The sequence below is a fragment of the Salvelinus fontinalis genome, chromosome 37, assembly GCF_029448725.1.
Source record: "Salvelinus fontinalis isolate EN_2023a chromosome 37, ASM2944872v1, whole genome shotgun sequence".
In the NCBI taxonomy this organism is placed as follows: domain Eukaryota; kingdom Metazoa; phylum Chordata; class Actinopteri; order Salmoniformes; family Salmonidae; genus Salvelinus; species Salvelinus fontinalis.
This window is the reverse complement of record NC_074701.1, coordinates 1,615,911-1,628,373: the sequence shown is the minus strand read 5'-3', so window position 1 is coordinate 1,628,373 and position 12,463 is coordinate 1,615,911. Positions and strand designations below refer to the sequence as shown.

At 46.4% G+C, this 12,463-nt stretch overlaps 1 protein-coding gene across 2 annotated transcripts in view; it reads right to left on the bottom strand.

Moving 5' to 3' along the window:
- The window catches only part of LOC129835970 (cadherin-23-like), a 717,892-nt gene that overhangs the window by 141,886 nt on the left and 563,543 nt on the right, over nucleotides 1-12,463 (bottom strand). For both annotated transcript variants that reach the window (XM_055901677.1, XM_055901676.1), the window contains one exon: nucleotides 9,601-9,729. In XM_055901677.1, coding sequence (XP_055757652.1) covers nucleotides 9,601-9,729 — 129 coding nt within the window. The remainder of the gene's footprint in view (nucleotides 1-9,600; nucleotides 9,730-12,463) is intronic.

Below are 12,463 nucleotides of genomic sequence, written 5' to 3'. Positions count from 1 at the left end.
TATTTGAGCTGGTCAGTCGGTGTTGAACGTGGCTTTTTTTTTATATCAGGTAGCGGAGCTCCATAAGTGTTGATCTCCACTTTCTGCAGGATCGAGTTTTGAAATCCGTGAAATTAGAGTAGGATAGTTAAAGAGATGGAGAAAACACCTGTTTCGGGATGACATCTTCAAACTAAGGGCAACCGTGGCATGCCATCTCTGACAGGGAGACGCGTCCATCATGCATGATGATGTATATGGGTAAGATAGTCTAGCTAGCTACATTTTCAGATATTAAATGTTTCAAATTTTGACAGAAAGTGGTTTTTATTTCAAGCTAAAGTCGACTGTTAGCTAGCTAGCTAATGTTAGCTGGCTGGCTCCCGAGCTAACGTTACGTGTATGACTTTATTCGTATCCCAGAACTGTTTGCTTTGCTAATTAGAGCCTAATGTTAGCTAGCTAACATTGAACCTGGTTGGTTAGCTCCCAGCAGATTCATGCAGGGTAGTAACGACATGATTTGGCACAATGTTCATTGTTGTTTAACTAGCTGGCTGGCTCGTTAGCTAACGTTACATGCGTGACCTTACATGATGTTCACCTAGCTACGTTTATTGTTTACCTAGCTAGCTACATGTCTTAAGCTAAAGTGTACAACACCCGTTGAATATGACCGGTGTCAGTAAACACTCGCAAAAAAGCGTAATAAAATTGTTGCCAGCAGAGCTGGTTAGGCTGTTTTCGTGTTATCCAGAGGTAAACAAATCATCGACCAGAGCATCAAGTGTGTGCTCTGAACGCTCCGAGACCGAAACGAGATGGGTGGGGCTAAAGCTTAAGAGGGTGTGAAAGATGCTGAATGGATGTAGGCAAAGAAGAACTCTTCACTAGATGCCAAAATATTCAAAGTCCATTTTCTCAAAGGTGAGTTTACAAATTTATCAACTTTCAAAGCAAAATTACTTTCCCATTGTTCCTCAAAAATGCAATGTATGATATACCATTTTGTTGCCTTGAGTCTGTAGTTTTTCCAATTTAAAAAACAAATTTAAAATTTTGCCACATAAGACCAAATCCAGGAGGTGCGTCAGATATAGTGTACGTGCACACGCGTTCAATTACTCACACACATACGTAAGTAGGTGGGCATACATTTGGGTATACAGTACACTGCGGTATTCTTCTCTGAAGGAGAAGCCCGATATCTTACGAGTTCCAACCCAACTTTGCTATATAGTGAATTTTATCATATTTATCTTTACTTTTTTGTACAGAAAGTTCACACCACTAAGCACTTCTGGACATCAGATTCGATAGTTACTAACCTCGATTTAGACTTCAAATACAACTTCAACTCCGACTCAGCTGTTCCACTGTTCATACCGGACCCTATTCCTTTGTTCCGTGGGCTACCAAAACACTGAAGGCATAGACGCAGGAGATAAGGTGGAGTCCTGGTGAAATTGAGGCGAAGAGAAATCCAAACGGCGCTCAACTCCGTTCTATTGGCAAATGTCCAGTCACTCAACAATTAAATGGATGAGCTTAGTTCGAGAGTCTCTTATCAGAGACACTTGAAAACTGAAATATTCTAGGTCTTACTGAAACGTGGCTATGCACGCAGTACTCAGTGGATTCTCCATGCTGCGGCAGGATCGGACGGCAGCTTCTGGAAAGTCGAAAGGAGGTGGAGTGTGTTTTTTCATAAATAACAACTGATGTGCTGCTTCAAGTGTAAAGGACATCTCTTGCTTTTGTCACCTGATGTACTGTAGAATACCTCATTGTGAGCTGCCAAGAGTTCTCATCTGTAATCATCACTGCTGTCCACATCTCTCCACAAGCCGACATCACACTGGCAGCCAACAAACTGTGTGGGGCCATAAATAAACAAGAAACCGCTCACCAAGAGGCAGCATTTCTGGTGGGTGATGACTTTAACGGGGGAGACTTAAAACCATCCTACCTCACTTCTACCAACACGTCTCCTGTGCCACTAGGGGCGCTAAAACTCTAGACCCCATTTATTCTACCAACAGAAATGCATACAAGGCCCTACCTCGTCCTCCCTTCGGCAAATCTGACCATGACTCCATTTTCCTGCATCCTGTTTACATAGAAAAGCTCAAACAGGAATTACCAGTGATGCGCTCACTACGGAAGTGGTCGGATGAAGCAGATGCGAGGCTACAAGACTGTTTTGCTAGTACAGACTGGAATATGTTCCGGGATTCATCAGATAGCATTGATGAGTTTACAGTCATGGGCTTCATCAATAAGCGCATGATGATGTTGTCCCCACAGTGACTAAGAACGTATCCAAACCAAAAACCATGGATTACAGGCAATATCCATGCTGGGCTAAAGGCTAGAGCTACCGCTTACAATGAACGGGCCAGGGACATGGACACATACAGGAAAGCCCGCTATGACCACTGACGAGACATCAAACATGCAAAAGGATAATATAGGAAGAAGGTGGAATCCTATTACAGTGCCTCCGACATTCATCGTTTGTGGCAAGGCTTGCAGACGATAACGGATTACAAAGGGAAACCCAGCCATGAGTTGCCCAGCGATGCAGAAATCCTAAACTAGCTAAATGCCTTTTATGTTCGCTTCGAGGAATATAACACTGTGCTTTGTGTGAAAGCCCCTGTTTTTCCAGATAACTGTGTGATCTCGCGCTTCGTGGCCTATATGAGCAAAACATTTAACTTAAGGATTGGTGGGTCGCCTGAGGGACGGTTGAGCTAACGTAGGCTAATGCAAATAGCATGAGGTTGTAAGTAACAAGAACATTTCCTAGGACATAGACATATCTGATATTGGCAGAAAGCTTAAATTCTTGTTAATCTAACTGCACTGTTCAATTTACAGTAGCTATTACAGTGAAATAATATTATGCTATTGTTTGAGGAGAGTTCATAGTTTTGAACATGAAAAGTTATTAATAAACCAATTAGGCACATTTGGGCAGTCTTGATACAAAATGTTGAACAGAAAGGCAATGGTTCATTGGATCAGTCTAAAACATTGCATATACACTGCTGCCATCTAGTGGCCAACATCGAAATTGCACCTGGGCTGGAATAATACATTATGGCCATTGCTCTTGCATTTCAAAGATGATGATACAAAAAAAATACAAAAAATATATAGTTTTTTTCTTTGTATTATCTTTTACCAGATCTAATGTGTTATATTCTCCTACAATCCTTTCACAATTCCACAAACGTCAAAGTGTTTCCTTTCAAATGGTATCAAGAAAATGCATATTCTTGCTTCAGGGCCTGAGCTACAGGCAGTTAGATTTGGGTATGTCATTTTAGGCAAAAATTGGGGGAAAAAGGGGACAATCCTTTTAACAGGTTAAAAATCCCAATGCAAATGCTATACCAGGACGCATTCTCAAAGCATGCACAGACCAGCTGGCAAGTGGCTTCACATACATTTTAAATCTCTCCTTGTCCTAGTCTGTAATCCTGACATGTTTTAACTGACCACCATTGTCCCTGTTCCCAAGAGCTCAAAAGGTAACCTGCCTAAATGATTATTGCCCTGTAGCACTCACATCTGTAATTATGAAGTGTTTTGAAAGGCTAGTCATGACACATCATCCCAGACACCCTAGACACATTCCAATTCGCACACGGCCCCAACATATCCACAGATGATGCCATCTCAATTGCACTTCACACTGCCCTCCCCCACACTGACAAGAGGGGAAATAACTAATGTGAGAATGCTGTTCATAGACTACAGCTCAGAGTTCAACACCATAGTCCCCTCCAAGCTCATCACCAAGCTAGGGACCCTGGGACTGAACCCCTCCATCTGCAACTGGATCCTGGACTTCCTGACGGGCCAGCCCCCGATGCATGACTCCAACACTATTATCTATTATTGGTAGGCCTGATCACCAATGGCGATGAGTCAGCCTACAGGGAGGAGGTCAGAGACTTAGCAGTGTGCCAGGACAACAATCTCTACCTCAATGTCAGTAAGACAAAGAGCATTCCCCTATCCACATCGACAGGGCTATTGTGGAGCGGGTAGAGAGCTTCAAGTTCCTTGGCGTCCACATCACCAAGGACTTAACATGGTCCACACCCGCACAGTCATGAAGATGGCACGACAGCACCTCTTCTCCCTCAGAAGGCTGAAAAGATTTTGTATGGGCCCTCAGATCTTCAAAAAGTTCTACAGCTGCACCATCGAGAGCATCTTGACTGGCTGCATCACCGCTTGGTATGGCAAATGCACTGCCCTTGACCGCAAAGTGCTACAGAGGGACCGCCATCTCTATTTCAGGCAGTGTCAGAGGAAGTGCCTAAAAATTGCCAAAGACTCCAGCCACCCAAGCCATTGACTGTTCACTCTGCTACCGTCCGGCAATCGGAGCATCGGCTCTCGGACCAACAGGCTCCTACCCAAAAGCAGCTCCTACCCTCCTACCCAGCTTCTACCCAAAAGCCGCAAGACTGCTAAATAGCCAGATTGCTAAATTGTCAATTAATGGTACCCAAACTATCTGCACTGACTCTGTCTTGTACTGACCCTACGCGCACTCACTAGAGTATATATACACTCACTCACTACATTGACACTCCCATACAAGATCAACACACATTCATATGCACATCCGCACACACATAACACACACACATGCATACCGACACAACACGCACATACATACACATTACACACACGCACGCACTTTTATAGTCCTTTGCTTGTCACGTTCCTGACCTGTTTTCTGTTGTTTTGTATGTGTGTGATGGTCAGGGCGTGAGTTTTGGGTGGGCAGTCTATGTTTTCTGTTTCTATGTTGGTTTTGGGTTGCCTGGTATGGCTCTTAATTAGAGGCAGGTGTTTTGCGTTTTCCTCTAATTGAGAGTCATATTAAGGTAGGTTGTTCTCACTGTTTGTTTGTGGGTGATTGTCGCTGTGTCTGTGTTTATTGCACCACACGGTACTGTCTCGTCTCGTTCGTTCGTTCGTTCCTGTTCATGTGTTCTTCGTTTTCATGTAAGTTCGTAGTTTAGGTCTGTCTAGTTCGTTTTGTTATTTTGTAAATTAGTCAAGTGTATTTCTTGTCTGTCTTCGTCTTGCAATAAAGCATTATGTATTCATCACCCGCTGCGCCTTGGTCTACTAACTCACCGAAGGACGACCGTTACAGAATCACCCACCAAACCCAGATCAAGCAGCGGGTTAACGGACAGCAACGACAGCAGCAGTGGGTTAAGGAGGATTGGACATGGGAAGAGATTCTGGACGGAGAGGGACCCTGGGCAGAGCCAGAGGAGTGTCGCCGTTCCAAGGCGGAGCTGGAGGCATCTAAAGCGGAGAGGCGACGTTATGAGGAGGCAGCACGGAAGCAAGGCTGGAAGCCCGCAAGTACTACCCAAAAATTTCTTGGGGGGGGGCTAAGAGGTAGTGGGCCGAGGGCAGGTAGGAGACCTGCGCCCACTTCCCAGGCTAACCGTGGAGACCGTGAGCCGTCCGTCTGCCCAGCGCCTTCTGAGCCGTCCGTCTGCACAGCGCCTTCTGAGCCGTCCGTCTGCCACGAGCCGCTAGAGCCGTCCGTCAGTCAGGAGCCGCCAGAGCCGCCAGCCAGTCAGGAGCCGCCAGAGCCGCCAGCCAGTCAGGAGCCGCCAGAGCCGCCAGCCAGTCAGGAGCCGCCAGAGCCGCCAGCCAGTCAGGAGCCGCCAGAGACGCCAGCCAGTCAGGAGCCGCCAGAGACGCCAGCCAGTCAGGAGCCGCCAGAGACGCCAGCCAGTCAGGAGCTGCCAGAGACGCCAGCCAGTCAGGAGCTGCCAGAGACGCCAGCCAGTCAGGAGCTGCCAGAGCTGCCCTACAGTCATGAGCTGCCCTACAGTCATGAGCTGCCCTCCAGTCATGAGCTGCCCTCCAGTCATGAGCTGCCCTCCAGTCATGAGCTGCCCTCCAGTCATGAGCTGCCCTCCAGTCATGAGCTGCCCTCCAGTCATGAGCTGCCCTCCAGTCATGAGCTGCCCTACAGTCATGAGCTACCCTACAGTCCGGAGCTGCCCTACAGTCCGGAGCTGCCACTCAGTCCGGAGCTGCCACTCAGTCCGGAGCTGCCACTCAGTCCGGAGCTGCCACTCAGTCCGGAGCTGCCACCCAGTCCGGAGCTGCCACCCAGTCCGGAGTTGCCATTAGTACAGAGTTGTCCCTCTGTCCTAAGCTGTCACCCTGTCCTAAGCTGTCCCTCTGTCCTAAGCTGTCCCTCTGTCCTAAGCTGTCCCTCTGTCCTAAGCTGTCCCTCTGTCCTAAGCTGTCCCTCTGTCCTAAGCTGTCCCTCTGTCCTAAGCTGTCCCTCTGTCCTAAGCTGTCCCTCTGTCCTAAGCTGTCCCTCTGTCCTAAGCTGTCCCTCTGTCCTAAGCTGTCCCTCTGTCCTAAGCTGTCCCTCTGTCCTAAGCTGTCCCTCTGTCCTAAGCTGTCCCTCTGTCCTGAGCTCTCCTCTATGTAGGAGGGGCCTTAGTAAATGTTCCTGGACCATGGTTGGGGGCGAGGGTCGCCACTCAAAGGACGCTAAGGAGGGGGATAAAGACAGTGGTGGAGTGGTGTCCTCGTCCACCGCCGGAGCCGCCACCGCGGACAGATGCCCACCCAGACCCTCCCCTTGAGTTTTAGGGGTGCGCCCGGAGTTCGCACCTTGAGGGGGGGGTTCTGTCACGTTCCTGACCTGTTTTCTGTTGTTTTGTATGTGTGTGATGGTCAGGGCGTGATTTTTGGGTGGGCAGTCTATGTTTTCTGTTTCTATGTTGGTTTTGGGTTGCCTGGTACGGCTCTTAATTAGAGGCAGGTGTTTTGCGTTTTCCTCTAATTGAGAGTCATATTAAGGTAGGTTGTTCTCACTGTTTGTTTGTGGGTGATTGTCGCTGTGTCTGTGTTTATTGCACCACACGGTACTGTCTCGTCTCGTTCGTTCGTTCCTTTTCATGTAAGTTCGTAGTTTAGGTCTGTCTAGTTCGTTTTGTTATTTTGTAAATTAGTCAAGTGTATTTCGTGTCTGTCTTCGTCTTGCAATAAAGCATTATGTATTCATCACCCGCTGCGCCTTGGTCTACTAACTCACCGAAGGACGACCGTTACATTGCTGCTGTTACTATGTTCTTTATTTTACTCTTATTATTATCTATCCTCATGCATAGTCACTTTACCTTGCCTTCATGTACATCATTGGAGCTAATGAAATATTATGGAAACCATGTGTTTGATGTATTTGATACCATTCCACCCATTCCGCTACAGCCATTACCACAAGCCCGTCCTCCCCAATTAAGGTGCCACCAACCTCCCGTGATGTACATACAGTATCTACCGCAAATACCTCATACCTACACTCCCTGTCTGTAGCGCCATTCTTGTGTATTTTATTTTATTATTCTTGTTACTATATCATTTGCATTATTATTTTTTATACTCTGCATCATTGGGAAGGGTCCGTAAGCAAGCATTTCACGGTAAGGTATACACCAGTTCTATTTGGCGCATGTGACAAATAAAATGTTATTTGATGTGTACGCACATAACGACACACCCACCGGCAAAACATACATTTTAAAATGAGAATACTTAATTCCATAACGCTATACAGTGCATTCGAAAAGTATTGACTTTATCCACATTTTGTTACGTTACAGCCTTATTCTAAAGTTGAGTAAATCTTTTTTTCCCCCTCATCAATCTACACACAATACCCCATAACGACAAAGCAAAAATGTGTTTTTAGACATTTTATCAAATTTATAAAAACTAAAATATGTCTGTTCAATTTAAATGACTATTCAGACCCTTCACTCAGTACTTTGTTGAAGGACCAGTGGCAGTGATTAAAGCCTCAAGTCTTCTTGGGTATGACGCTAGAAGCTTGGCACACCTGTATTTGGGGAGTTTCTCCTATTCTTCTCTGCAGATCCTCTCAAGCTCTGTCAGGTTGGAAGGGAAGCGTCGCTTCACACCTATTTTCAAGTCGATCCAGAGATGTTGAATCGGTTTCAGATCCGGACTCTGGCTGGGCCAGTCAAGGACATTCAGCGACTTGTCCCGAAGCCACTTCTGCGTTGTCTTGGCTGTGTGCTTAGGATCAGTGTCCTGTTGGAAGGTGAACCTTCGCCCCAGTCTGACGTCCTGAGTGCTCTGGAGCAGGTTTTCATTAAGGATCTCTCTGTCCTTTGCTCAGTTCATTTTTCCCTCGATCCTGACTAGTCTCCCAGTCCCTGCCGCTGAAAAACATCCCCACAGCATTATGCTGCCACCACCATGCTTCACCGTGGGGATGGTGCCACGTTTCCCCCAGACGTCTTAGGTCTCACTTCATGTAGCGTTGTGTTGTCTCTCTTGTCGTGATGTGTGTTTTGTCCAATATTTACAGTTGATGTCGGAAGTTTACATACACCTTAGCCAAATACATTTAAACTCAGTTTTTCACCATTCCTGACATTTAATCCTTGTATAAATTAGTCAGTTAGGATCACCACTTTATTTTAAGAATGTGAAATGTAAGAATAATAGTAGAGAGAATGATTTATTTCAGCTTTTCTTTCTTTCATCACATTCCCAGTGGGTCAGAAGTTTACATACACTCAATTAGTATTTGGTAGCATTGCCTTTAAAATGTTTAACTTGAGGCAAACTTTTTGGGTAGCTTTCCACAAGCTTCCCACAATAAGTTGGATGAATTCTGGCCCATTCCTCCTGACAGAGCTGGTGTAACTGAGCCAGGTTTGTAGGCCTCCTTGCTCGCACACGCCTTGTCAGTTCTTCCCACAAATCTTCAATGGGATTGAGGTCAGGGCTTTGATGGCCACTCGAATACCTTGACTTTGTTGTCCTTAAGCCATTTTGCCACAACTTTGGAAGTATGCTTGGGGTCATTGTCCATTTGGAAGACTAATTTGCGGCCAAGCTTTAACTTCCTGACTCATGTCTTGAGATGTTGCTTCAATATATCCACATAATTTTCCTCCCTCATGATGCCATCTACTTTGTGAAGTGCTCTAGTCCCTCCTGCAGCAAAGCACCCTCACAACATGATGCTGCCACCCCCGTGCTTCACGGTTGGGATGGTGTTCTTCGGCTTGCAAGCTTCACCCTTTTTTCCTCCAAACATAACGATGGTCATTATGGCCAAACAGTTCCATTTTTGTTTCATCAGACCAGAGGACATTTCTCCAAGCTGTTTAAAGGCACAGTCAACTTAGTGTATGTAAACTTCTGACCCACTGGAATTGTGATACAGTGAATTATGAGTGAAATAATCTGTCTGTAAACAATGGTTGGAAAAATGACTTGTGTCATGCACAAAGTAGATGTCCTAACCAACTTGCCAAAATTATAGTTTGTTAACAAGAAATTTGTTGAGTGGTTGAAACACTAGTTTTAATGACTCCAACCTAAGTGTATGTAAACCTCCGACTTCAACTGTATATATATATTTTTTATCCCCGTACCCGCAGGAGGCCTTTTGCCTTTTGGCAGGCTGTCATTGTAAATAAGAATTAGTTCTAACTGACTTGCCTAGTTAAATAAGGGTTAAAATCAAATAAATAAATAAATAAAATGGATGTGACCCAGGTGTCTAACCTTGAGCAGGTAGCGGTCAACAGACTCTCGGTCCAGAGGGGAGTTGACGTAGATCTCTCCATTGGTGTGGTTCACTGTCCGGATCTCAAACACATCCTGCATGTTTCCTGCCACCAGACTGAAGTTCACCTGAGAGAGAGAGAGAGAGACAAAGAGCAGAAAATAGTTCAACTAGGCTTGCTTGATCGATCTCTCCCTCCGCATGGTGGTGGTGGTGTAGCTGAGGCTAGGTCTAGTCATGCTATGGAATGTGGTGCAGAAGAGGCTGGGTCTAGTCATGTCATAGATGGTGGTGTAGATGAGGCTGGGTCTAGTCAGGGTATAGATGGTGGTGGTGGTGTAGCCGAGGCTAGGTCTAGTCATGCTATGGAATGTGGTGCAGAAGAGGCTGGGTCTAGTCATGTCATGGATGGTGGTGTAGATGAGGCTGGGCCTAGTCAGGTTATGCTAGTGGATGAGGAGAGTGTAGTGGGGAGAGGCAAGCGACTATGGGCGGTGGATGAGGGTGTCAAGCTGAAGAGGAATAAGGGGGCGAATAAAGGAGGTGGGAGGGGAGAGGCTGGTGTGGTCAAAGGCACCTTCATCTGTTGTTGGGGGGAGGCTCTGACTAGAAAGAAAGGGCAGGTGGTCAGGATGGGAGATGGAGATGAGAAGGAGGAGGAAGGTGAGTCTGAGGACGATGAGGAGGCTTTCTTTTCAGACTCCGCCTCAATGGGTCCAGAGCTGACAGACAGTCAGGCAGAGGTCAAAGTAACTGTCAAAGTTCCTGAATGAGACTAAAGGGAAAACGTTTCATCTTTAAGCTTTTTTTGTTGTGATCCGGGAAAGTTTGTGAGATCAGTACAACACGCTATGAAAAATGAGGGGCATGGTGTTCTCTCACCCAGGAAATGTTTTAGGTTGAGAAAGTGGGTCACAACTGTGCGTAAGGGTCTACCTTCAGACGCTGTTTAGATTTAAAAAAGGCATGGGGCTTTTTGAGCTTTACTATTGGTCTCTTTCTTTGCTGGCTGTTCTCCCACTTCTTATGTCGACTCTTCGGGTAGGCTCGCTTAAAATAAAGGGCACCAGAGATGAGGGAAAGAGGAGGAGAGGAGTCTGTTGGGTGAGTATGTAAAACCCCCAAAAATACAGGTATTGTTTCTGCAGGAGACGCATAGTGATGTGGTGAATGAAGTCGATTGGGGGCTCTGGTAGAAAGGGTCAAGTGTGCTGAGCCATAGAACAAATATTAGTGCAGGGGTGGCAGTCCTTTTTGCACCGGGTTTGGCCGTTAAAAATTTGCTCCTCAAAGGAGGTGTGTATGAGTAGACTGCTTGTAGTAAAAGCAGAAATTATCAACAGGGGTTTTGTCCTTATAAATGTGTATGTGACTAACGCAGGGAGAGAGATGGGGCATCTGTTTTGGTGTCTTAGACAGGAACTCTCACAGGTAGCGCCTGAGGAGACGCTGGTGGTCGGCGGGGACTGGAACTGCATAATGGATTTCAGGGACATCATTAAGCAGTTTGACCTAGTGGATGTTTGGAGAACTAGATATCCCAACAAAAGACAGTATACATGGGTGAAGGTCTTTGGGGCTAGGGTGAGTGCAGCGCGACTCGATCAGTTTTACATCAGAGCAATAGGCTGTTGGGCGCTACCATTCTCCCGGTGGGTTTTTCGGATCACCACATAACCATAGCTCGGCTATCTATTTCACCAGGGCCATCGGCAGGCATCCTATTGGAAGTTAAATGGTAAGCTCTGCCACTTTTTGATCAGGTTTCCAGACTTTTTGTTGGGGGCAGCGAAGAGAGGAGTATGAATCTCTGAGTCAAGAGTGGGATGTGGTAAATATAAACCTTTGTATTTTCTGTCATCAGAATACAGCGCTCCCATCCTTAGAGGCTAGGAGAGTATTGGGGGAACTCGAGTGTAGTATCAGTGAAGTGGAGGTAGAGCTGGTTTGGGCAAGGCTAATTTAGCTGAATTACGTAGGGGCCTGGGCAGTTTTTTCCAGGTTAAAGCAAAGGGAGCACTTGTAAGAGCTAGGTTCTCCATGCTCAGGGAGATTGCTCCTTCTTCTTTGTTTGGAAAGACAGAGCGGTGAAGCCAAGGGTATGCATTGTCTGCGGCTGTCGGATGGGCGGGTGACCTCTGTGGTGGGGGAGATGCGGGAGCAGACTGTGGAGTTTTATACTGAGTTGTATAGGGCAGAACTGTGAGATCCAATATGTGCTCAGGTGTTGTTTGCATAACTCCCTAAGCTCTCTCTGGCACAGAGGGATGAAATGTACATTCCCCTATTGTCCCATGTATTGGCGGAGGCCGCAACCCAGATGTCCCCCAGCCGTGCACCGGGGGTCGATGGAATCCCAGTGGAGTTGGACTGGACTTCTTTTGCGTGTTGCGTGAGTGTGTTGGGGTAGGAGATGGTTGGTTTTAGATGGAGGAGGCTCTACAAACTCCCAGTACGAAAGAGGTCAGGGGACCTCAAGTGGAGGGTTCTACATGGAGCCCTGGCCACTAATAGCTGGTTGGCACGGGTCGACCCGGGAGTCAGACAGGGGAGTCCTTTCTGTGTCATGAGTGAAACTGTGCATTATGTGTTTTCTGTGTGCGCCAGGTTAATGCCATTAATGTCTCTGTCTCTGTAATGTCTGTGTGAGTGTATGTTTATAATGGGGTACAGGTATTCGAATAAGGAAAAGGCCAATATGTGTTGTTGAATTTTCTGTTTGCTCAGGCAAAGTTGGCTATTTGGCTAACAAGGAGGAACAGGATCAAAGGTGGGGGGGATAACAGACCCTTTACTATGATTTAATGGGATCTCTGCGCGCCTTACGGTGCAATTTGAGTTCTATACAATTATCAACAGTAT